This window comes from Rhinolophus sinicus, linkage group LG01, assembly GCF_036562045.2.
Source record: "Rhinolophus sinicus isolate RSC01 linkage group LG01, ASM3656204v1, whole genome shotgun sequence".
NCBI lineage: Eukaryota > Metazoa > Chordata > Mammalia > Chiroptera > Rhinolophidae > Rhinolophus > Rhinolophus sinicus.
The window spans coordinates 203,776,940-203,803,695 of record NC_133751.1 but is presented as its reverse complement, the minus strand read 5'-3'; the positions used below and the strand labels follow the sequence as shown (position 1 = coordinate 203,803,695).

The following is a 26,756-nucleotide window of genomic DNA, read 5'->3' as shown; positions in this document are numbered from 1 at the left end:
GTTAGCTGCTGGGTTCTTATTTTTAGGATCACCAGCATGCTAAAATTTTTGGAAAAAATTCTTGGATCCTCTTAGAAGTAGAAGCATGTAATTAACACATTTTCACAATTTTTCTTTTTTTTTAATCTGCAAAGACACCCAGTGCCCTTGAATGACATCTAGGTTGAGTTAATCCCGGGTCAGTAGTCTTCTCCTTGGAGATACTGGCTCAGAATTTTTATTGTATCATCAAGGAGTAGGAATAATATTAAATATGGCAATTTATTAAAGTAAGTGTTTACTTCATGCATTCATTTTCTCTTGTGGTTTAGAAAACATTTAAGAAGAGTTTTAGGTGTTTATTTGGTTGTTCTGTTAATTGGATCTTTATGTCTCTCAATTCCTGAATTTAGCTCTTTTAAAAGCCTGGGGAAAAATTTTTCTTTTATACATTTAGTCATCAATTATGCATCATTTTTTCCGGCTTCCTCCAGAGCCTATTCCACCCACTATAAGTTGAGCTCTATGCCCTCATTGCAAAGACTATCAACTTTTTATCACACCTTCTTTACATGTGCTTATTCAGTCCTCCCTGATACTCGGCTCTGTTTTGTGATTTGATTTTCAAATTTGATTTGAAAATTATGGGTTTATTTTTATGGCCTCCAATGAAGCAGTTAAAATGATGATGACGTATTTTTGTTCTGGGTTTGTTTATTTGTTTATTAACATCTTTACCCTGCCCTCACTTAGTATTTCCACACTTTGACATCCTATTTTAAAATTCCACTTGCATGTCTTCTCGTTTCTCCATTTTAAGGGTTACCAAATATTTCCAGACGCTGCTGAGTTTATTTTTTATGTTTTCTCTGGAAAAGTTTCTGTCTGGTTCTAGATAACCTAACTCCGGGTTAAATCTTCCTTTAGCCTACATTCTGCTAAAGGCCTTTGTTTCAGATGCACGTGGTGACGTGGTAACATTTCTGCAGAGGAAGCTTCGGACCGTTTCTCACTGCTGAGTCTCTGTGATCATCCTATTTAGGGAGTTGCTGTCATGCCAAGTGGTCTGAGTGAACAGACCTGGTCGTCTTTGGTGCCATCCTCAGTCCCCGGCTCCTCTTCCTGTGCCCTACCTCGAAAGGTCCACCCTGAGTCCCCTTTTCCCTGCAGTACCCCACTGTCTCCCAGCTTTAAGTGCCAACTGTATTCCGATGAGTCCCAAATGTATACCTCTAACCCTGAGGTCTCCTGGGCTCTAACTTCTAGAATAACGTCTCGGTTGGCGTCTCAGCTGGCGGCATGTCTAATAGCACCTCAAGCCAATGGTAGCTGAGAGAAAGATACCCCCCAACTCAATCCCCCTTGACTTTCACCTTTTCTGTAACTGGCATCACCATTCACTCAGCCGCTCACTCCAAAAACCTAGGGGTCACCCTCGATTTGTCTACTCCTCACCCCACATCTAACCAGGCAGCAGGTCTGCCAGCTCTACCATTGACACATGTCCCAGGTCACACCAGCTCTCAGCACCCATGCACCCCCAAGGCCTGGGATCATGTAACTAACATCCATCTGCCATTCTCAGGTGCCAGACACTGTCTAAGCCTCGGGACTCGACAGGAAGCAAAACAGACAGATGCCTGCCTCCGCTCACTTCCCTTCTCGTGGGCGGCCATCATGTCGCAGCCACAGCAGGTCCACAGTGCCCTGCTTTGGGTCTGCCACCTGAGAGCCACTCTTCACAGCCCCAGCTCGAACCACACCCCAGTCCTGTAAAATTCTTGCAGGGCCTTGTGAGGCAGACATGCTGTGGCTCCTGCCCAGCTTTGCTCAATATAGCACAGGACGCCCAGTTAAAATGAATTTCAGATATACATTGGAAAATCTAGTATATCTCAATATTGCATGGTATATACTTACACTAAGAAAGTATGTGTGGTGTATCTAAAATTCTGACTGAACTGGGCATTCAGTGTTTTATTTGCTGGATCTGGCCGTCTACGCCTGCCTTTCCCCGACCTCCACTCCTAATGCTTTCCTTCCCTCGTCACGCTCCAGCCACACAGACTTTCTTTCTGTTCCTTGCAGGCCAGCCTCATTTCTACCTCAGGACCTTTGTACTTGACGCCCCTCTGCCACATTACTGGATGGCTAGCTCTCTCTTGTCACCAGGTCTCAGCTCTGTCACTGCCTCAGAGAGGCCTCCTTGACGCCCAAAGGACACTGACACGCCCCCCCACAAACACATACTCAATGTCTTTCCATCACTTTTTCCTATTTTATTTTGCCATGACACTTACTAAAATTATCTTGTGTATTTACAGACTTAATCTCCTATTGTGCTCCTTACTAAGATGTCAGCTGCAACAAGCTCTAAAAAAGCAGGAACCTTGTGCGTTGTGTTTCTTACTATACCCTAGTACCCAGAACAGAGCTCAAAGGAGGCCCTCCAAACATACTTGTTGAATGAATGAATGAATGAATGAATGAATGAATGACCTGTTCCAACCAAAGCAGTTTGAAAACTATGAGTTTGTAGTTAGTTTCCTGGAACAGCATCAGCAGGGGGGCTGGGGGGGGCTGGGGGGTGGAGAGCATGGAAAACATAATTTATTCCTAAGATTTTCTAAAATTCCACCCTTCACTTAACCGAGTCTCCAAGCCTGCTATCACTTTGCCTATCATGGCGAAGACAAACAGTCGTGCACGGGGGAACCTCACAGAATCTTTAATTCTAACAGGAAGGTAGCTATTCAGTAAAAAAAGATGTGGAACAGCTAGAAGTCAAAGGAAGCTTTTTCCACTAGTACAATGTACCAGAGAGGACGTTGGGGAAGCTGTTGTCCCCATAAGGTGGGGTGACTCAGATCCTAGGAAAGTCCAGGTAGCGATGAGGTGTTGGGGAATGCTGCCAATGTGTGGGGTGACAAGGGGAAGCTCAGTGGAGAGACTTAACGGTAAATTTCCTCCTGGGCAAGGAAGTGGCATGTCACAGGCTCTCCACTGGAGCAGAAATAAAAGCTTGTTGCCAGTCATCCTGAAGTTACGTTTCTTAAAGAGAAAGTGCCACGTATGTGTTTTCCCTGGTGATAAATGGATTGTAACAACAGTGTCACATGGAAAAGTAGCTCTCCCTGGGAATTTATAAATGATGGCCTTAGGTCCGGTTGGCCAAAACCGCATTGGTAGAAAGCCAATTCAGTGAAATTAAACCTGACTGGCCAATTTGGTGAGTGCTCGATTTGTCAACGAAATTATTTGTTAAATTTACCAACCAAATTGATTGTACTTTAAGGAGTCTTTGAGAGGAAAAGTTCAATTTGATTACTGATGATGAAAGACTCTTTTTTTGCATATCAACTAAGCTAAGATGGGTATGCACCAGAGAATCTGATAGGAAAATTTTGAAATTGGGGTATCTGTAATAAAACGCAGAATAGTATAGGCCAAAAAACCCACCTCGCTCACATGAAATGCTATTTTTCCTACCAAATGTTGACCTTTCATTTATGATGGCATTGTTGTGGCTCCTCGTGATTTCTTTCAGATGTTTTTGAATTTTATTTTCTATTTTTCAAGCTTTTAAAAAGGCATTTACACTGTTTTTCTACTAAATTTTCAGATGGCATATCTGCCTGAATCTTTCTTTTTTAAGCACATGTTTAATGTAGACGATGTCCACTTTTAACAGTTAAAATGTAATTAAACTTGGAATTAAGTTTTGCGTTAATAAAATTAAAATGTGAAATTAAAACATCTAAATGAAATTGGAATTTTTTCCAATTGGTCATTCAATGAATTCAATATCAGAAAACTGAAGTTTTGGTGAATTTGCTCAATTAAAAACTTGCCATCACCGGATATCTTGGGCCATCACCATCATACAGAAAAGAGGCTGACTAGTTTATTTCCTCTTTGTGCCCTACTTGCTTGTTGAATTTGCCGGCTGCAGCCAGAAGGAAGACTAGCCCCAAAAGTCTTAAATGCTGGTTCCTGAGCAAGTGTGAAAGGGCTGGCAGTGTCCGCCTGCTCACCTCTTCCCATACCAACTGGCTTCAAATTAACTTCTTGGGAAGGGAAAGGAAGGGAAGGGAGGGAGGGAGGGAGGGGAGGGAGGGAGGGAGGAGGAGGGGAAAGCGCTACAGTTCAAATACCATGAAAACAAAACCTCGAAAGAGCCACAGAGATTTCTAAGTTCCTGCCAACTGTGTGATTATTCTGAGTATACCAGCGGTGTTGAAATAGCCAGGTGGGGTACAGGGGCCACTCTGACAGCCGATTCTCTTGCTCAGCCAACACATCCCTCCCACCCCCACCCCTACAGGCACCATTACCCATAGAGTTCCTTGCATAGGACCAAGGTCAGTTTCTTCAGATGAGGGAGATTGCAGGAGCCCGTCTTCACAAAATCAGAGTCCAGGGTGAGCTGAGTGCTTAAATAATCCTGGATGGCTTTAAGATGCTCTTCTGGAAGCCTGGGGGAAAAAAAGAAATAAAAACGTGTTTATCCTGTTTCTTTGGCCACAAACACCAATAGTAACAAGAAGAAATCCACGTTCTCAGAGTCTCTGGCTGAGGCAACGTCCTTCGAGGGAACTTCCACACACCTGTGTGGTTCTCTAGTTCTCACCAGAGGATAGAGAAGCAGGTGGGAGCAAGACTGAAGGGTCCAGCAAGGCAGATTGCGCATCACCCACCAGGAAGGCTTATTTCCAAAGCCAGGGTTTGGAAGGAAACGATACTGGTTGGCGATTGGGAAATGTTTATCCTTTAAAATGGAGACGAAACAGCTTGGAAAATCTAGTGCGGACTTGTTTCCCTCCTTCATCTATTCCTGAAGACAGGAGCTGAGGGCTGAGAGAGGCTCTAGTCAAGGAATGGTAAATGGTTCTAGCTCACATGCCAACTGCACAGTCACCGCCAAGGGTGACCTGGATCTCTGGGTCAAGGAGGTTCCAGGTCATTCTAGGCTCCATGAGGAAGTCTCTGTGATGAGAGATGGGGGTGGGGAGATGGTGGTGGCCGCCCAGGTGCACCGCCCTCAGCCTCCTGGGTCTGGTCCAGCCCCTTCAATTTATGAACAATGCCATGGGACTGCAGGCAGGGCTTGTCCACTGAACATGGTGACCCAGCGGAGGAGAGCCCAGGCCGCATGGCACCACGGCCCTCACCTGGGACTGAGCCTACCTCTACATTCTATCTCCTATGTAGCACCCTTCCTTTTTTTTTTTCGGGATAACTTTTGAATCTTGATTCCTATAATAATGAAAATTAATCACAGCAAGTATTTCCTGAGCATAACATCCCATCCTAGTCACTCTGCTAAGCACTTTATGCTCATTTTCCCCTTAAACCCTAAAATCAATGTTACAAGACAGAGATTATTATTATTCCTATTTCACACACAAATGAGGAAACTAGGCTTAAGGACGTTGATTTGTCTGTGTGAAAAATTATTACGAGCCTTAAAAAAATCTTTGTTCAGCCTTGATAGATTATCAAGTGGAAACTAGAGGTCACAGGTTTTTTTCTGTAGGATCCTTGAATAACGAAAAGCTACTGCTCTTAAGATTAGGAAGGGGTGAATTCGCCATCCTGATTTACTGAGGTCAAGGTCAGCGATTCCTTACGTTAAGAGTTGTCCTAACACTTAGGTTTAATCTATGCTTATTCTGAGTCTTCACATCACAAAAATCCAATTTCTGCCTAAATTCATTTTACTAAAAAGGGCAAATTCTCTCCTATAGTAGCATTAAGACATGTATTTTTAATAGTTCTAATGATTATTGACTTGTAACTTTGAGGCCGTGACTTCTTGTTATAGGAAGCTGTATTTGTTAAAATGTTTGTTGTAGAAAAGTGTTGACATAAGATGTAAACTGTTTATCAGAGAAGGTTAATTTTACTCAGCTATCTTGTTTTAACTATGACCTAACTGATAGATCTAATTAACTTGCACAAAAGACTGTGCAGCTTGTCTTATAATAAAGAATAATTTAAAGGCAGTCTTCTATGTAGAAAACTATTTTATAAGCAAAGTGTCACCATGGGCCATCCACCATGCTCCATTTACTCATCCCCAAATCTAAGTTCCATTGCTATGTTAGCTAAAAAGCAAAAACCAGAGAGAGCCTGCCTCGCCTGCTTACAAGCCCTCTTAAGATGCTGCACAGAGGCTTGGCTGTATATGTTGTCCTGAGCTCCTGGGCCCTGTGGCCCAAGAGAATACCTGTCCCTACAGAGGAGGTCCTGGAGTGGGAGAGTCGGGAGGAATGGGCAGATGGTGGCACCATTGGGCTTCCTTGCCTGTTTCCCCAAGGAGTGCACTGCATTTAATCTGGAGAGAAATGCAAACTCAAGAACACTCAACAATGGGCGTTGCACGGAATATTTTAATAAGCATTTGTTATTTAGACACATATATCAGGGTCACTAGGATAATGTGCATATCAACATATTCAAAGCATTGGATATTTAGCCCGTGGATACACAGCACAAGTAACTCAGAGTGTGAGGAGAACATAGCCCAGTGGGCCTGGAGCTGAATCAGAGAATGTGTCAAGGTAGAAATGTAAAACACCGGGTATCCTAGCAACGGGGTGGCTTGTGTATACCTTCGGGTGGTTCCTTTACCTGCAGATGGCAGGTAAGGAGCTCTGGCTGCCTCAAATTGATCTTTCTAATTGGAGATGATTCAGCAGCCTTGCCACAAGGAAGTTTTTGGGGGTCCTTTTTCTCACATAGAAACAAAAATGTTTTTAAATTATTAATGCGTGGAAGAAGTTCCTCACTTATTCATTCATTCGGCACATACATAGTAGTGTGTCCCTGCTCTACGCTAGGTGACATGCTGGGCACTGGTGACAAAGCTCCCCTCATGGGGCATCCTTCCTACTGAAGCCAGCCCCCTGAACTATCTTCAAAGTCGGGGCCTCCGATTTGCAAGGGCCGGGACTGCTAAGAGACAAACGGGACCAGATGGCAAAGAAACTACAGAATTTTGTCAGTGTGGTCCAGCAGGAGCCTGTATGGGACCACGTAAGGGACCAGATCCTGAGAACCCTGGATCAGAGCGAGTGCAACTTCAAGTGTTAGAACGATAGCATCGCACACCTCACACCACAAAGAAAGGAGCACCACGCTGTGTAGACCTCATAGTCCACACCACACATGCAACTATCGCTCTGACCCATTTACTGGTGATGAGGAAGGGGGCCCCCTTTGAATGGGGCCCCGAGCAGGAAAGGACTGTGTGGCTGGTCCAGGCTGCAGTGCAGGGAGCCCCTCTGCTTGGGTCTCCTGACCCCGTAGACGCCATGGTAATGGAGGTATGTGTGATGGGAAAAGATGCTGTCTGAGTTTACGGCAGGCCCCGGTAAGGGAATCTCAGCACAGGCCCCTGAAGTCTGGAGCACAGAACTGTACCCCACTCCATCCCCAGCTCCTGCCATGCTGTGGGGCCTGGCGGAGATGGAGCCTCTGAGCAGGACCATGCCGTGAAGCTGTGCAGTGAGCTGGGCACAGACACACCGTCAGGAGGGCAGTGGGTTTCACAGCAACAAGTTCTAGGGTAGAAGGGATACCTCCAGGAGTGAGCCCAAAGGGAGCTGCCTGGGTGTTGTGGCACCGAGGCTGGCCTCTAAGGGGACCCGCCAGGTAGGGACTCACCCGCTGGTGTCCATGCTCTGTAGTCGCTGAAACAACGTCTCCGAGAGGCTCGGCCGGCTGACCTCGGCGACTCTCACATTCTCGCTCACGAGAGGGACTTCCTTGGCCTCACATGGCCCAGCAGATAAAGGGATGTTTCTCGGTGGCAGTTCAGGTGGAGATGGGACACCTTCTACCCAAGAGAAAAGCAGGAATGCCATTTGGGCTAAGTGCTAGCTTTTCTCCACATCGCCCACCTATAGAGAGAAACTGTGTCCTCTGTGCAGTGACCCTGCCAGACATGCGAGGTCCCGGCCACTGTACCCAGTTACAGACCCATCTGTGCCACACTGTCCCTCAGTCCCCACTCCCTCACTGACTCCCTGACTAGACGGCGAGCCACTGAGGCAGGGACCTGGTCTTAGTGGTCTTTGGCCCCGGGGACTAGCAGTTTGTCCCACTGAGGCGCTCAGCAAACACCTGACATCTGGGGTCAGATGGCCATCCCAGGCAGAGCTGCTGGCCTTGGGCAGGTGGAGCCAGCAGTACTAGGCAGCTCAGCGGGATGGCCAGCTTGCGGGCTGAACCAGGGGCCCTGGACCAGGCAGAGGCCGGGTCCCCAGAGCAGGAGTGGGGCGGGTAGCGGGCAGCCCCAGACACACTGCTCCTCTCTCCCACCTCATCCCCCTTTCTCTGCTTCCTCTCCAGCCTCTGCCTTCCTTCTCTCTCCCCCCAGCCCTTCAGAGACAAATCAAAGAGAGGGATGTCCCTTCACCCAGAGAACTGAAATATGACAAATGACTTGAACTCGGGCTGAGAGGTGAAACTCCTTGCCATTCACCTTTAGGAGGACTTCCATCCTGCAAGTACCACAAATGAGTGAGGGTCCTGAGGCCCTGAATCCAGAACCTCCTGCCGGAGCCTCTTCCTGTACCAAATGGCTGCCCCATGGCCCCAGCCACAGAGCTAACTACGTGGGGGCGTCCTCTTTAAAGGATGAGCCCTTCACTTCCTCTCCTGGCCGGGCCACTTTGGCTCCTTAGATGGTTGCGAGCCTGTTTTGAACCTTGTAGGGACTGCAGTGCCTTGAGAAGACCCGAGCTTCATTTGGTGCGGTGGAGCCAGCAGTCACAAGACTGGGTTTCTCTTTCCAGCCCTTACAGAAGGTGCCGGGGTCTTTCTCCAGGTGGCCACCCTGAGAGGCAGAAGAGCTGGGCTGGGATGCGAGGGAAGTGAGGACACGTGTGTGGAGGGCGCTTCTGCAGGATGAGGCCAAGGCCAACGGGGGACACCTGGGGGACAAGTGGCCATGGCGTGGCGCTGGGAGTGGCCCTGCACTCACACGTGGACACGGCAGCTCTGGTTATTTCACAGCGGAGGGCACCTCTTACTGGGTTGAGGGAGGCAAGAAGAGGCGTGGCCCGCCTGGGTCCCTCTCAGACTCCATGACACTGCGGTCCTTTTGAAGCCCTCTGCCCACCCCAACCTTCTCCACAGGGCTGGGGAGGCTGCTCTTCAGAGCTCATGCTCTGGGGCAGCGGGTGAGCTTTGCAAACACTCAAAGCGGGTTTCCAGGAAGGTGGGCGGTGCCCACAAGCCAGCCCACCGGAGTGGGATGATAAGGGTACCGTGCCAGGGACAGCCTGGGAGCCAGCCCAGGGACCTCAGCGTCTCTGGTCTACTCTGCCCTCCCTTGGGGGTGACCTGGGGGACCTGGCTGTTTCCAGGCCCTGGAATTTAGGAGCCCTGACCAGTTGAGAGGCTCAATTACAAATCTCAGGTTTTCTTTTAGGAAGATTTTAAGGGGAAAAGAAGTCCCCCCTCATCCCCCGCCACATCCCGCCCCCATGAGCTCCCCCGCTGAGCTGCCCGTCTCTGCTGGACTTGTTCTGTTGGTCTGTGTCCCTCCACCACTTAAAGGGCAGGCCTGACTCTCACATAATTTTCAGGGTCTCTACTTTTTCCTTTTAATGATGATACAAAGAAACACCTAGCTTATCCTTCCAGTTAGGTGCAAAGATTCCCTACTCCTTTATCCTCGTCACAGTGAAATGCAGCTAATTATTTGGTTGATGACAGTGGTCGCTGCATTTATTGAGCGCTTACTGTGTACTAAGCTCTGGGCTCTACATTTATTGACTCATTTGATGAACCTGAGAGTAGATATTATTTTTACTGTCTCTTTAAGAGAAGTCAGTGTGTGGTTCAGAGAGTGAAGTAATTTACCCAAAGTCACACAACTGAGAAGCTGAGGAGCAAGAAGTCCAACCCAGGTCTGACTCAAGTCTCTGTTCCTAACTTGTCCTTAGCCATGATGTCACACTCTCTCCCTCTGATAATTGGACCCACCTAATCTATAAGCACTTGTGGTGAGACCAGCACCCCAGGACCTCTTCACCATGGCGCTTAGAGGGCAGGGTCCCAGAGGTTCCTCTCATGCCGGGCAGCTGCCAGCCTCCTGCCTTCCCCTGTCCCTCCTACCTGTCTCCTCTTCTGGCTCGTCGCCTGCGTCCTCCTCCTCCAGTGGCACAGGATATTGTAGGTGGGTCACCAGACCCATGTTCTCCTTCTTGTAAAACTCGATGAGCTGGTCCAACTTGGTGAAGAACCTCATGGGGACGCCTTCGGATGCCTGAGGACAGAACCCCCAAACAGAAGCATGGTTGATCTGGCTGGGACATCACCCAGACACCAAGGCCACCTGCAGCGCGGGTGACAGAGTGACCGAGATCCAGAAAAAGCCCTGGGTTCCTACACCGGTCTGCCGGCCACGCCCACACCCTCACATCCTGTAACTGGCAGCCCCAAGAGCCAGTCTGCAAAAGGCACAAATAGGACAGTTTTAAAGATTTCTTTCCTTTCAGTTAAAAAAACAAAAAAGAACACAAAAAAGCTTTTATTTTTTAAAGTATTTTGTTATACAAGTGATATATTTTTGTTATGGAAAAACTAGAAAATACAGAACTAAAAAAGAAAAATCACCTGTAGCCCCACAACCTCGAGAAATCTATTTTCAATAGTTTAGAATATGTTTTGAGAGAGAGAGAGAGAGAGAGAGAGAGAGAGAGTTTGGTGGGGGGAGTTGTTCCCCTTTCCCCCCCACCCCCAAATCATTTATTTTTAAACAGAGGAAAAACCTATTCTAGCAATTGTTTTGCTTTTATTTTTATATTTTTTCATTTGCTGTACTTCTGTTTTTCCAAAGCCCAGAAAATGAGTCAGCACAAAAATCTTCCCTGATTTGTATCTCTGTTGCTGATAACAGAGGAGCCTTTGGGTAATTCTACTGGACTATTCAAATGCCCTGGGGCCAGGTCTCCTTTTTCTCTATGGCTCCAGAAAGAAATTTGAGGAGGTCCCTTGACACCAGGCTCTCTTGCTGAGGCCCTGCTTAGCTGAGACCCCACCCTGCCGAGGCCCAGCCCCTATTGGTTCCCTTTGAGGGGGTGACAGGCATCAGGGCCGATGGGAGAACTGCAAGTAGGAGACTTGCCTTCTCATCAGTGCTGTACTCTACAGCTCAAACCAATGTGTCCCAACATCCTGTCTATCCTCCCTGTCCAGTTCCCTGCTCTATGACTCCTCAGCGCTCCCTGTCTCAAGGAATGGCACGATCATCTCCCCAGTGGCCCAGCCAGAAACCCAAAGGCATCTTGGACTTCTCCCTTCCTCTGGCACCGAAACAAAGGCAGACAGAGTGAGGCAGGGTGTTGTGTGTTGTGAACCCAGCCAAGGAGATGCTGAGCGAAGCAGCAACCCCAGGTGGGGAGGAAGGTGCAGCTGGGCTCCAGGGTGGGGCAGGGAGCTTGGGACAGCTGGACGGGAGCAAAGGCTCTGTCAGGCTGTTGATGGACACAGGGATGAGTACCACAGACTCGCCCCCTCTGGCTCGGGCTTCCCTGGTCTCGCGGGAGCACAGCGCCCGTGCTCCTAACACTGAGTGCCTGTGATTCACCCCTGTTATCATAACCCCCATCATATCAGTAATTTTAAAATGAATTGAGAAGGTGCCCTCTTTGGGGTTGGAGGTCATAGATCTAACTACTCCCCTGGGGCTACCAGCTCCTTTCTTGCTAAAGACACATGTACCCGTCGCATGTGGAAAAGGAGGCCAATGGGCAAACAGGGTGGAAAATCCACCCACGCTGGTGAACAAGCGGGGTCTAGGGCTGAGCACGGCTGGACCATCTTGACTTATCTACCTTCAAGTCAGGTACCTATGGCTCCAGCAGGGTTGGGAGTGACATGGGAGGCTGGGGCGGTGCCCTGGTGTGGCCAGCGAGGGGGTGGGTCTGCTCCAAGGGCAGCCACACCTGGGTGCCTCACGAACCCTGCTAAGTCAAAGCCAAGAAAGTAGGGAGTCCGGGCCTTCAGGTGGACCATAGGCTGCTGGGATCACTGGGGTCATGTGGGGTGGGGGTCTGGTCAAGGGCGTATGCACCTGGCTGTACACCCCAGAGTCAGGGGCCAGGCCTCCTTACTGTTGTATCCCCAGATGGTGCCACTGCGCCTGGCTGTCGGAGGTGCTCGGCAATTAGTGGTTGGACTGACCTGTGTGTTTGGGTCAGGATGACAGCTGTGCCTTTGGAACAGGAGGAGGGGTGGCCAGGGAGCACCCTATGTGGGTCTGGGACTGGGAGGTGGGGCACAAAGAAATGGCTTGGGGGAGGGTAGACAGCAGGGGAGCACCCCTCCCCTCGCCCCTGAGCACAGCTGCCAAAGGCAGTGCCTTTTCAACAATTTAAAATACAAAATGTCTGAGAAGGTTGTCAGGTATATCAATCAGGTTCTGGAAGGAAGCAGATGTCCTGTTAAACTGGGGAACTTGGGGAGAATTTAATGGACAGGACATAGGGATACAAGTAAGAGGGTTGCCACAGCCCAGACCTAGCAACAGCAGAGCAGTTACCACCGTGGGACCAGCCGCAGGGGACGAGTAAGCGTGGGAACCCAGACAGGACTCCCTGGCAGGAGCTGCGGCCCCCAAAACCTGGAACACAGGGCAGGAGGTCCTCTACGCTCCCATCACCTATCTGTGCCTCCCATTGGCCAAACCCAACTGGAAGGAGGGGCTCGGAGCACACAGCACCCACTCAGCTCGTCAAGTCCAAGGTGACAAGCCATTGATGGAGGCAGTGGGAAGGCCAGCCTGCTGGTCCTGCATGTACAGCACAGTCTGTTCTCACACCAGGAGCGGAACCGGCCACATTTCCCAGCTGGAAAGGGGGCTGTCCTTGATCCTTAACGGTCAAGGCCTCCAGACTTTGTTCCTCATTCCGCAACCACTGGCTTCCTGAAGAGATTTATCAAGTCATTTTGAAACAAAGAAGAAAACACTGAAGCCCCACGTTAGCCGTGCACTGTGAACGTGAGCCCCACACAGGGACAGACACGCTCCAGGGTAGTGCCTACAGATGCCTGGGTTTCTGCTCCCTGGCAACTTTCCACAGGGAACACTTTCCTTGTCTTGAGCGGATCCCTCGAGTACATGACTGTCAGCTTGATTGTGAACAAGCGAAGAGCAGCATTTCCTAGTCAAGTCGGCCTGTTAGCAGATGTCCCTTTGGGGTTCGTGGGATCGACAGAATGGACATGAACTTAATGTTTGTCCCCAAAAGTCACGCAGAAAACAACGTGGTAGGGGTTAGTTCAGATTGTGAAACAAAATACCTATCTCTTTTCCAGCCTCCTTTTAAAATCTCCAGGTCTATGGAACATTCCAGGCACGGCCCAGCATGGTCATTTTCACAAAGGCCCTGCAGACAGCTCCCTACCAAGCCCAGATGTGCCTGCCTTCCCACAAGCTTATAAGTCCTGGAAGGAAAGGGACCCTGTTTGGCTCAGCCTCATCTAGATCTCCAAGCCCCTTGCAGGGGTAACGACAGGCCCCACTGCTCTTCGGAGGAGAGGGCACATGCAGGAAATGGAACTCAGGATGGAAAAGTTGTAAAAGGAGACAGACGCGGATTGCTAGGCTGGGCTCTGCAGCGAGGGGCCCCTTCTCCCTATCACTTGGCACCGGAGCTGACCCAGGTACCACATTTCTGGGGAAGGTACAGAGCAAGGGGAGAGAGCCACCTCCAGCCCCAGAGGTAGAGAAGAAACCCTGGGGTCTTTAGAACAAAAGACAGCTGAATGTCCCGTGTGTTAGAGGTTCAGGGCTGTGCACTCTGAGAAATGGCCTGTTTCCAGAAACAGTTCTTGGGCTGTGACTTTCAGACACCCACTGAAGCGGGGGAGTGGGACAGGGAGGCTGCAGCACTGGACACGCGGAACTTCCCCGGGGGGTAATTTTAACTTCAGTACTGTCTGCTGCCTGCAACTGGGGAACCGAAAGAGGTTCCTCAGAGGAGGAAGCCGACACAGGGAGCCCGGGGAGGGGGTGTGTGTGGGGGGCGATGGACACCCTCCTCAAGGTTCTGCCAGCCTTCGCTTTACAGTGAATAAGCATCTACAATCATTGTGGAAATTTTACAAATGATGGTAAAGTTTTAAAAGAAGTGGGGGAAAAACCCCCGCTCATGATCCCCCTATAGCAAAGCACTTTTTTCCATGTTCGATGAGAAAGTCACTAGGTAGGTCGTAAGTGGGGTGACATTACGAGGTGGCCGCTGTGAAGAGAATGGCAGGGAGGGTTGTGGGGTAGCTGGTGTCATTTCCCCCCCCATTTCCCCATGGCGGCTGGAATACTGGAGGTGAGGGTGGGGCTGGGTTCAGTCCACGCCTTGGAGCCCCCCAGGCCCTGGGCTCCCCACATCCACAGAAGCACCACACTGATGGAACGAGTGAGGGGTAGTGTGGAGTTTGGCCGTCCAGACCCCGTCTGTGTTCCGAACATGACCTCCTGCTTCCCAGGTTCTAGAGCTGAGGCCCAGCAGTGTCTCTTCCACTCAGAGATCAGCTTAGCAGGGGCTGGATGCCTCTTCCGGGCCCTTCCCCACTGCCACACCCACCTCCTCCCAGCCCTGCCTCTGCCAACCCCTGAAATGCTTCCCTTGGTTTTTCTTCTGCCCTCAGGACTGTTCTCAATCCTTAACCAGCTCCCCCCACCACCCACCTCTTCCTAAGAATTAGACTCCAACTTGAGTGAAGATGGGAGAAGCAAGGAGACCAGATCATGGGCCTGATGAGCCCCACAGATTTTGGATTTTGTGCTAAGAGTAATTTAAGCGGAAGCTGGGGGCCCTGGCAACCCCACTCTGGTGCTTGAATGGGGGAAGCGCAGTGGAAGGACAGGGGCCAGGATGGAGCTGGAATTAGAACAGCCAGACAGACACTTGCTAGACTTGCTAACATACCAGGGAGGAGGATTCCAGACCTGCAGCTTTAGCAAGCGATGGTGGGGGGAAGGGCAGACAGGTTTGGGAAGAGCTCTGGAGGCACCTTCAGGTTCAGAAATCCCTCTTCAGCCATATGGCCTAGAATGAACCCCAGGGTGTGTCTCCTTAAAAGCCAATCAGCTCTTCCCCATCCCTTTTCCTTTCTTCTTTAAAACACATTTATCAGTTTGCTTCCCTTCCCTGCTCTCCCTTTGAATCGGCCAGGGCCAGTGGGATTTTGCGGGCTGGGGCCGAGGAGGTGGTCAGCAGGCAGATGGTGAGCTGGGTGAGGAGGTGATGGGGGCCTTAGAAGCTGGCCTGGCCAGGATCCCGGGACCACAGAGCAGGAGACTGGCTCCACATGGGGACAGGAACAAATGATGAAATCTACAGAGATATGGGAGCTGGGCTTCTCACTCTCAGAGAAAGGAGTTAGGCGAGAATGAACTCTGAGGTGTCGGGTTGGAGAGGAAGCTCCAGCGTGAACTCAGGATTTTACTCTCTACAGGTAATGCTGAAGCAGGTGTGAGTGTATCTGCACACACACGTTTCCCAGCTCTGTCTGCTGAGAGGACCTGGAAGCAAAGACACGCCAGTGGCAATGAGCCCACCTAAGTACACTCTTCATGACCAGAACCAGGGAGACACGGCTGGTTCCAGGGTCGGGGCAGGAAAGGTATGTGGGCTTGGAACATCTGTTGCCCCCAAAAGTAAGGAAATCTTCAAACAATGATGAGGATTTGTCAAAAGGATACAGGAGGCAGGAGACAGCTGCAAGGACAGTTGAAAAGACCATCTGACACAATTTGAGCATTACAAGGAATAATAAAAATAATTCCAATTCATTGGATAAAATGTAAATTCATGAATCTGTACTGATATAAATAAATGGGAATGGAAATTTCTTTCGCACAGTAAATGCCAATAATAACTGTCGAAGGAATGATGGAAATAGCCACTGTTTGGCAACCATCGTATGAATAACTGATTCGGGCAAGAAGCAACGGATGCTAAAAACACTACAACGAGTGTGAGTGTTTGTGGAGGAATGGGGTATCTACACAATCTCAAAGTATCTTCCCAGAAAACAGTGAACAATTTTAAAGGGAAAAATGGCAGCTTTACAACGAAGGAACCTGGCAGACAGCACCAGACCGAAGCGACAAAGTTAACTTTGGTAGTAATGGGACAAAGTAACACGGTACCTCCTGAGATAGGTACACGGAGAACACACTTTTATGGCACTCCTGCCAAAAATGCAGCACCTGGACCCAATCCTGTGGAAACACCTGAAAACCCCAAGGCGAGGGACACTGTATAAAATTTAGCCAATTCTCTTAAAAAATGCCATGGTCATGAAAAACAAGGAACTGTGCCCAGCTAAAGGGATGTGATAATTATATGTAACATATGATCCTGGATTGAATTTTGTTCCAGAAGGGGAGATTATATGTGTATATTACATATAATCTTTTACATTTATATCTTGCTATAAAGGGCATTATTAAGACAATTGGAGAAATTTGAGCAAAGTCTAAGGAAAACCAGATTGAAATATTTAGGGATAATGGGTCATTGTCAGCAACTAACTCTCCAATAATTAAAAAACAAATAATAATAATAATGAGAGACAATAGTAAACTTAGTATGCTGAAATGTTGATTGGGGAAAGTGAGTGAAGGGTATACAGGGATTCTTTGTACTATTTTTGAAATTTTCCTATAATTCTGAAATTATTTAAAAAAAAAAAGTAAAAACAAAAAAAGACAGGTTGGAAATAATCTGTATTTAATCTAGATGGTGGTTTTGGGAAACACTTTTTTGAGCTATACACTGTAATAAAAAAGTTTTTAAAAACTTAGCTTACGTATATGTAACCTAGCTCATTTAATTCATATGTGTGCATGCACACGCCCAAAGGGAGATGGTTTTAAAAGGCATCTTGTCTAAAAGCAACTGGTTGTTTTTGTTTTTGTTTTTGTTTTTACTAAAGCATTCCTAGTCTATATCCCTCTAAAGCTTTCTGTACAAAAATGACATCTTGGAAACATCTCTGATGCTCCGATAACTGTAATAACACTCACGTACCAAGAATAGAAAGACAACCACAAGGAATCTCAAAGTACAAGTGGACCGAGGTGAGGGGGTGGTCACAGCCCCAAGGCCACCGACCAGTGGGTACAGCTTCTGGGTTGATGTGACTGTTCTTGAGCCTGACCAGAGGGGAGGGGGAGCCCTCACTTTGATCACACAGGTTGTGCAGGCTGGGTTGGAAATCAGGTGTACTGGGCATTGCCATGGCTCTGAAGCTGGGCTCCTGCAAAGGTCCTTTCCATGGATGAGCAGGGCAGGTTCTGTTTTGTGGCTGGAAAGATGGAAGCCTGGGGTGGGGAGGAAGGGCAGGGGACCGGGGTAGATGTTGACATAGCTTCTGTTCTCTCCCAGCACCCCTGAGTTTGGTTTAGGTTCTGGGGTGAATGAGAGATGGAGACTGACGGCATGAACTTTGGGGGGAGCAGAACCTGGCAGATTGGTAGACAGGGCTTTTGGCACCTGGGACAGAGCCCCAGGCAGGGACAGGGACCCTGGTGTTCTCATGGAACACAGGGACAGCATGAAGCTTCTTCATTGGTCATGCCCGTCACAGCCCTGTACAAGCAGGAGCTGACGAAGGAGAAAGGACCAATGCTCTCTGTGCGGTGCCGGCAGCTGGCCAGCCAGTGGAAGACACATGGAGGGATCTTCCTGGACGTGTCAGAACTATCTGTGGGACCTTTCGAAAGGGCTGCTTTCTGGCAGTCAGGCTGCAGGGCCTGGTGTGCAGTAAATGGCCTGGGGTTGTGGGTTCACGGGCTGGAAGGCTGTGAGCGGTAAATGGCATTTGGAGGGCAGAGGAAATGGGTGGGAAATGAGGGCTGTCCACGCCGAGGGGAGCAGGGTCTTCACCTTCCCTCAGGTCTTGTTTTGAAACAGTGATTGATCCCATGAATCAGTCGCTAAGGACAAATGATAGGTCATGGTGGCAAGAACACGATCCCATTGTGTCCTGTGTCAGGGAGGGGTTCCTTTGCGGGGTCTCCTGGAACCGCTCTGGCCCTTCCCAGGTGAGGACCCCACTCCCCAAATGGAAGAAACTGAACCTGGATCAGGTGTGTTAAGTATGTTGTCTAATTTATATTACATTTAACATCACAGGTGGGTGCCATAGCTCTGGTGTACAGACGAGGAAACTGAGTCTCAGAGATGCTGAGCAACTTGCCTGGGTGGTCAGAGACATTGTCAGGAGAGCAGCATCCAGGGGAACATTTCAAGACAAGAAAGAGGATGAGGTGGTGGGTGGGGATCTGTGGACTTTCTAGTTAGACAGAAGGTAAGGTACTGCATGTAGGGTGTTAAGATGGGGGTTGTAATTGTGGCACTAAATCTTCTATTTTGAGATTTGGATCTCTGGTATAATTTAACAAGTGTAATTTAGCTTGGGACTTTTTGAAAGCTTTCTTTTTTTTCTTTACTTCCTTTCCACCAAATGTTAATGATTCTGCTTCCTATACAATTACTATGCAGTTTCAATGGTTCTGTTTACTTCCACCAAGCAGGCCCTGTGACTTAGGAGAGATTTTGCATCTGTATGGGATCTACTCCTGGCCCCAACTTAAATCTACATAACATATGATAACCAGTTTAACTACTCCCCCCACCCCAAGGGAAAAAGAGGAACTCAACAGAAAATTCCATTACAGGCCGAAGCAATTTACATCCTGGTTAGAAAATATAAAACTTCAGACACAGACTCCATGCAGTAGTTTCCAGTAGACTCTGCCCAGCCGACCCTCCTCATACTTTAATAAATCTTCCTTCTGTACTTCTACCTGACTTGTGAATTCTTTCACAACCTGTTAGCAAGCACCACAACATAGGGAGCTGCCAACTCAGGGTGGAACCAGATGGTTAGAGATTCTCCTGTAAACTCAAGCCTCCTGGTGCTGGGGGCTGGGTTTGGTGTTGTGAAACCCAGCATGTGGGAGGAGCTTGGATCCTGGGTGGCAGCAGGCCTGCCCTCCGTGCTGTGGTGGCCGGTGGTGCTGGTGGGGAGGCTGGCATTTGCTATCTGTGAGCATGATCCTATCTCTACTGGTCTGCTCCATGGCAGGGTCCCCAAAACCATACAGCTGGGGGCTTGAAGAGGGTGAAAGATGACACTGGGCTCATTCAGAGTCTCATGTGCAAAAGGGAGTGAAATGGTAGCTGAGAGGAGACCTGAAACTTAAGGAAGAACGCAGAAACTGCCAAGCCGGCCCGGCCCCACACACTAGCCGTCTGCAGCGGGACACTGCTGCTCCTAACTCCCACCAGGCTGCACACTGGGCCCTTTCTGCCCCGGACTGGCGGAGTGGGCTCTGTCTTATGCTCAGCCAGCAAGCTGGGGTCTCCCACCAGCCCTCACTTCCAGAAGCTGGATTCTTCAGATTTTCCTTTGCCTTGTTTTGGGCAGACTTCCAGGAACAACTTGGCATCACTCTGCACTCATTTCTAAATCCACATCCCGCCCCGATTCTCAGAACCCACGCTCCTTCCTTAGGCTTTTTAACCCTACTCTTTACCCCGCCCCAACAGAGCCAGCAGCCAGCAGCCCTGCCTCATATAGTCTTCCACTGGGGAAACCCCCTGCCAGGTCAACTCCCAGACTCTCCCCGGGCTAGTTTGCTTTATCACCTGTGAGCTGGGACCCCCACTGGGATGTTGAGATTGTGAGGCCCCAAATCTCTGCCTTTTGCTCCCCAATGCCTGTGCAGTGGGAGTAAGTCCTGTGCTCCCCTCGCAGACCTGAATAGCTTATAAAATGCTTTGAACTTCTCACATCAAAGGACCTGCACACTGGAGGCTGGGAAACTCACACCTCTGGCTGGTACTGAAATGACACTCTGAGATGCATTCAGGTCTCCCAGTGGTGTCTCGAGAGCAAGGGGGCAAGGGGACCGGGGATGACAATGCCCCGTCAGCATGTGGTCTGTGTGTTTGGATAGTGGAACCCTGATCTGGGGACCTTAGGCCTACAGTGAAGACCCCCGGAGAAGATGTGTCCTTTAGTAGAGTTACAGTTGACAACTAGAAACTATGCATCACACCCAGCATCACAGGGAGGTTGTGAGCTAACTATGGAAAAGGTTTCCGTGCTTTCTCCACAAGTTCACATAAACAGAAGCCTGGCCCAGGAGGAAGGAAGTCTGTGGCAGAGTGGGCCTTCCCTGTTATAGAATTTTGCAGCCACCCCCTCTTCATGGCTTCTTGCCACATCTTGGACTACAGTGCAAAAAATTTACATCTTTGCTCCACTGATGTTGGGCTTGGCCATACAACTTGTTTTGACCTATGCAGTGTGGGCAAAGTGCCAGTTCTAAACTCCAGGTTTAATGGACATTCTGGGTTCATGCTTGCCTCTTCTGGGCCCCTGTGACCTGTCATAAAAGGAGATGCCCCAGGGACCATATGGACCAAGAATAGAGACCCGAGGAGCAGACCTGGACCTGACCGGAAACCTGGAGTCCAGCTGAGTCCAGCTGAGTCTAGGAGAGCCCATCCTCGATCACCCAACCACAGTTGACCTGCAGACCCAGGAGAGAAAAATAAATGCTTACTGTTGGAAACGACAGAGCTTACTGAGTGCTTGTTACACAGCAAACACTGACAAATACAAATTTGAAGCAAAAAATGAGCTTTTCCTGAGTCTTCCTCTTATTGAACCTTCATGACACAATTTTCTCAATTTGCCCATGAGGAAGCTGAAACTCCATGAGATTAGGTAACTTGTCCAATGCCACATGGCTTGTTTTATCACCAGGACTTGCCACAAGGGACAAATCTTCAAATTCTGTGCCCTCATTCCCACCATGTCTGCTCTCCAGCCTCTCAGAGACCACCATCCTTCAATCTCATCTTCTGTGCAGGCCTTTGGGTCCCTCTGGACCCCATCATCTTTCTGATGAGCCTGAACCCCACTGCAGCCACCAGAGATCCAGTCCCCATGGCACCCTCCATTCCCTGTACTTCTGCAGGCCCTGCCTGTCAAAGCCACTATTTGAGATCAGTGCCCCAATCCACCTTCTGCATCTGAGCAGGGTTGCAGTAAACAAGAGCTGGGGGGTTCATTGGGCCAGCAGGCAGCCCACACATAGTTACTAAGCTCTTATCATGCACCTCACCTGAAATTCGCTCACAGTCATTCAGCAGAGACCAACACAGACCCAGGCTTTGCCCACAGTCTAGCAGAGAAGCAAGACATGATACAATAAACAAGTCAATAAATACAAAGTGCAGTGCCTTGGGAGGGTAAGGCAAGGGCATAGCCTGGTAGGTCCAGGAATTATTCGTTAAAGAGGCAATACTTAAACTGAGATGCAAAGAATGGATAACAGTTGCCAGGCAAAGAGAAATGGAAATATAGTAGGCAGAGGGAGCAGCTTGTACCAAATATGGGTGTTCATATAAATTTGTGGTTACAGTTAGGCCCTTATACGGAATGCTGTTGGTATCCCACCCAGTTCCTGTAGATCCCTTTATTGCTGTAGGCTCCCACCCCCCTTCTCTTCTGGGGGCTCTGTGCTTTCTGGTAAAGACTTGGACCTATAACTCAGATGACCTCCTTTGGGTCCTGGAACCACCTCATTCACAATAGGATACAGGAGAAACTGGGGAGCTCTCTGTTCCCTGGGCCCCGCCCAAAGTGTGTGTGTGCGAAAGCCCAGCTTTTTGCTCCATGCAGGACATACTGGAGGTGTAATTCACACTCCAGAGCTCCTTGTAGGATCAGACTGAGTCTGAGACGTCACCTGGAACTGCAGCTTTGCTTGGCTTCTCTCCTGCCCTCCCCCTGCATCCCACTCTCTTACTGGGTTCTCCTGGGAACCTTTCTTTAATGAAGTACTAGTACCCAAACTTAGGGTCTGCTTCTAGAAGAACTTGGCCTGTGATGGTCAACCTTCAAAGCAGTGCTTTCACTTGTCTTTCTTGAGCCCTCCCACAACAGCTGGTCCAAGGATTGACCCTCAAGCCCTCACCAACAGCCAAGAATTTGGACCCCCACTTTATGGAGGAAGCAATCAGCCCTGAAGCCCTTATCTTCCTCTTCCTCTTTCTCCCCCAAACATGGCTGCCCATAAGGACCCCTCCTACCCCTCCTTGCTCCCTCCCTACTTCCTCCCTCCTCCTCTCACCCCCCTGGGCTCAGCACACCTCTTACCTCACCTTCTACGCAGACCGGTTCAAATCCCTACGCTGTTGCTGGGCCACTGGGCCTGTGATTCCCTGAGCCAGCAAGAGGGGATACAGGACACCCTCAATGAGACTAGGCACATGTCATGTATTTACCCGGCAGTTAGGTGACAAACTGTGTCATGTATTTACCTCTGTGTTGAGCATGAATGAATGAAAGTATTACTATTTTTTTGAGTATCCAAACAATGCGACTTAAATTTCTGTTGGTTTCCCCATTTTATAGATGAAGAAACTGAGGCTCAGAAGGGCTAAATGACTTGCTTCGGAAGTGACAGCACCAGAACATCAAGTCCCTCACTCTAAGTTCTGTGCTCCTGGACACTGAAAGGTGGCTGTCCTCCAGTTCTCTACCTGTGTGTTCTGGTACCTTGGTATGAGGCAAGCCTATTTTGAGCTCCATCCAAAGGGCCTTACTTACTAGTGGATATTACATATTTAAAAGCCCTCTCTCCCGTTTCTCCTGCCATATCTGTGTTGAACAAAGAATCCCAGGAGTGTAGACTAGTGCAGCTATTCTGGAGAGCAATCAGACACAACTTAGACAAATTAAATATGTGTATGTCCTATGACTCAGCAATTTCACCCCTGAGCATATAGCTAGGGCTCACATTGGGCCACCTAGATGGATGGTCATCACAAATCTGTGGTGACAGAGCTCTGGAGGGACACTGGGTGCCCATCATCGGGAAAGGAGACAGGTAAAGTGTGGTCAAGGCATACAGGGGTGTCATGCAGACGCCAGAAGCAAAGACTTATGTGTATGCAGCAATATGGAAGAATTTTTAAACGATCCTTTGATGAAGAAAGTAGAAAACGAATGAAAGCTAATATCACTTCAGTGAGTTAAAAATACGTGAGTACGAAACAATAAACATTTCAAAAGAACCTATCCAAATAAAAAGACAACTCTCAAACAGTTGCCTATTAAAGGAGGGTTATGCAAATGCCGGAGAGGGATAGAGGGATTAAAACAGTTTGTAAAGACCTCACTTTATAGCAAGAATGCACTGCGGTTTTGTCATGGAGCCCGATTGTGAAAGATGGGTTCTTCACCTTGTTGTGACCTTTCTGATTTGACTTGAATTAATTACTGAAATCTTCTGTGTCTAGTTTCTTCTTTGGTCAAGTGTGGGGAAGGACTGGGCAAGGGGAAGCAACATGTAGTGAGAGAGCAGTGTGGCCCATAAGTACAAGCACAGAATCTGAAGCCTGATATGACTGAAGCAGGCAGGTGTGAGATACTGCGGAGAGGTGCAGACTGTGGCACATTGGAAAAACGTCCCCTTATAGGGATCAGCTTCCACTTAGCTCCAGCTTTAGCGCCACGGGGTAGCAAACGCCTAGAGTTGTCAGAATTTCAGAATATTCAGGGGAAGGTAAAAAATGCAGATTCTTAGATGAAATCTCAGATTTTTTAATGCTTGTGACTAATTTTGAAAACATCAGGTCAACTACAAATTCAAACCCTACCCCCAACACCAAGTAGTTGTGTGACCTGGAGTGTGGCATTTAACTCTGTAAGACTAAGCCAAGTTCCGTGTCCATGAATGAAGTTCCGAAGACTCATCAGCCAGATGTTTACATGAGCTAATAAAGTCCAGGGCCTGGCTCTCAGTCAGGAAGAATCATTCATCATGGGCTACCTGTTGTGGGTTTAATATGCTAATATAATTACCAGTGCTTGTCTGTCAGATAAAAAAAAACAACTGATGCTCAGGGGAGTGGGAAATTAAGTAGGAAAAAATATCTTCCCCAAATGTGATAAAAAGTAATAGGTTTTTAAAAAAAAAGGAATGGGTAAAATGGGATTAAAATAATTTACAGATAAGGGTTTGGGGATTCAAAGGGCTCTAAGCGAAGCAAAGGTGATTATTAATGCCAGACTCCTAACGAGCCACCTGGGCAGCAACAGGGATGAATTTATAATACACAGGCCAGTGTGTGCTGCTGCTGGCTCATGCCAGCTTGTGCCAACCTGTACTAGTTCAAAACCCAATTTTTCTGGCACCCCAGTAGCTGCTTGTTAAATGTGGCCACTATGGTGGAAGCCATGGTGAGAGTATTTACACCATGGAAATTGGCAACCACTGCAAATCAGGCCTTGATTTCTTCCCCAGAGAAGGAACTGGTTGTCAAGTATTTGCCACTGCAGGTAGCCCAGCCACATTTACCACTTGGGCAAAATCATCCCTTCAGTTCTTACAGGCAAACTTGGTTTTCTCTCTGCACAGCCTCAGTCTCTAGAAGCAACACTGGATTGGGAATAAAATACCATTGACACAAGATGGTTCATGATTCGTTGGGGGAAATGTCGAGGGGGATTACTGTTGAGTGCAGAAAAACCCTTTTTCACATGAAGATGGCAAAGGCCCAGAGCAAAACGGGCAGCTTCCAGCCTGCCTTTGTGGGTAGGTGGGATGTCTGAGACTGCAGAAGCTGAAGAGGGACAATAGCAAAGTGGTCTGGTTGGCAAGACTGTGACAACTCTGAGCCCTCCAGCTCCCCTGCAGGGCTCACCCTGGACCTCTGGAGGTAGAGAAGCTCGGTTTGGGTAAACAAGAGTGGAGGCAGCTTGGGTAAACAGTGTACCCTTCAGAGGAACTGAAAGTCACCGTTTGCAAGCTCTGCTGCTCTGAGGAAGTGGCAAAGGCACCCCAACAACATGGGACTGAAGCTCCAGGCAGAAAGGGGGGTGCCACTGTACCTGTCCTGCAAAATCCAAGCCTCGTCCCAGGAGAGGAGAGCTCAACCCTGGGCTGCTCCCAAGTTGGGGGAAGAGTGAAAAGGAAGGGGCCAGACGGCTGAGGGCGGGCCAGGGGAGCTGCAATGCTCACAACGGGGAAGACAGGTTCTTCTGTAGCTCAGTTCACTGAGCACCACGTCCATCCCAGGCGAGATTCTAGGTCAGGTCACTAAGAGTATGGTTTGTGAGATGTGCCAAAGCAAGGCATGAGCCTAGGAACCAGCAGGGGTCTATTGGGAATAGACCAAGTCAGGGGAACATGTTCTTTTTATTTTCTTCTCATAGCAGAAGGTCAGTGTATGTTTGCTAGCCTAATGAATTGGATCATTTGTTGAATCTGATAGATATCACAGCTCAAATGCCTACAGAAGCCAGGTGATGTAAATAAGTGGAATAGGCTGGAAGTGAGACAATAAGGCGAGGTGGGGACTGTGGCACATCGATGAGAAAGGGAGGTGACTTCCACTCACCTCTGTTACATCATCATGAGGCAGGTCGAAGGTGATCAGAGCTTCAAAAATTTTAAGAGAAGCTGAAAATTCAGAATATTATATAAAAAGCTCTGAATTTTAAAAAATGCTTTTAACTGGCTTATAATTTGTTAAAACATATGTCAGGCAAACAGAACACTAAATCGAAGGCAAGGGCTACTTCTGATCTTTGATGTAATATTTACATAGATTTCAACAAAGCATTTTGTGACATTCACCTGAGAGTTTTTGTTGAGAACCACATGGAGGAATATGGGATAGGGTGAGAACACACCACGTCAGCCTGGGTGTAGGTTTCTGGTGCTGTTGGGTTCTCCCTCTCATTCACATCAGTGATTCAGGTTAGGGTCCAGGAAGTGGGCTTGCCAACGTGTGGCTGCCACCACGTTAGGAGGCATCTCAAACATGCTGGGCAACAGGCAGGACCAAAATGAAACACAGCTTTGTGATCTGGAGCAAGGGGTTAGGTCAGAGAGCACGCCCTGTGGGGTCAGAGAGCACGCCCTGTGGGGTCAGAGAGAACGCCCTGTTGGGCACTGACCAATTGGCTATATTGTCAGCTCCCCATCCACTCTGGCATTCCAGTTTGGCTGACGCCCTCCTCTTGGCACTCCCATTTTACCCCTTGTCTTTGATTTGCATCCTCCTTCCTGAGCAGAAACATCCCCGGAAACCAGTAGCAAGACAACAATGAATGCCATTGCCACTGATCTGTGTCACTGCACTGTGGGTCCCAGCCAGCACAGAACAAACCCAAACAACTCCCCTCTCCCTAAATTAGTCATATTGAAAAGAAGAGACAAACCTATCACTATCTGCAGACCACAAGATCATGTACCTAGAGAAGCCAAAAGAAGACATTCAAAAAAACAATTAAAACCGGTGAGATCATTGAGAAAGACAGATACGAGCACCGCTCAGAAGTCACCACTTTCCCAGACACTAACAAGACCCATCCAGAAAACATCACGACAAAGACAGATTCTGTTAACCAAAGTGGTGAAAACTACTTCCCACCCAAGAACAGGGAAGACGTAAGACTATACGGAGAAAACATGAAAGACAGCATAAGAGATACAGAAGAAAATCTGAAGAAAAGGAAAGAGATGCATGTTCTCCAACAGAAGGACTCAATATTATAAGCAGATGAGTGATCTTCTAGTTAATCTATAAATTCAAGGTAATTACATAAAAATTCCAAGTGGAATTTTTAGAGAATTTTACAAGCTGCTTATAAAATTCACCTGGAAAAGAAAATGCATGGAAACCACCAAGAATAAAGAACAATAGATAGGAACTTGGTTT

The 26,756-nt window shown here is 48.4% G+C and overlaps 1 protein-coding gene across 3 annotated transcripts in view; it reads right to left on the bottom strand.

Annotated features, from left to right (window-relative positions):
• Nucleotides 1-26,756, bottom strand: part of INPP5D (inositol polyphosphate-5-phosphatase D) — a 109,759-nt gene that overhangs the window by 53,413 nt on the left and 29,590 nt on the right. For all 3 annotated transcript variants that reach the window (XM_019739751.2, XM_019739749.2, XM_019739752.2), the window contains exons 3-5: nt 10,108-10,258; nt 7,648-7,819; nt 4,314-4,454 (exon numbers count right to left, since the gene is read on the bottom strand). In XM_019739751.2, the coding sequence (XP_019595310.2) occupies nt 4,314-4,454; nt 7,648-7,819; nt 10,108-10,258 (464 nt within the window). The remainder of the gene's footprint in view (nt 1-4,313; nt 4,455-7,647; nt 7,820-10,107; nt 10,259-26,756) is intronic.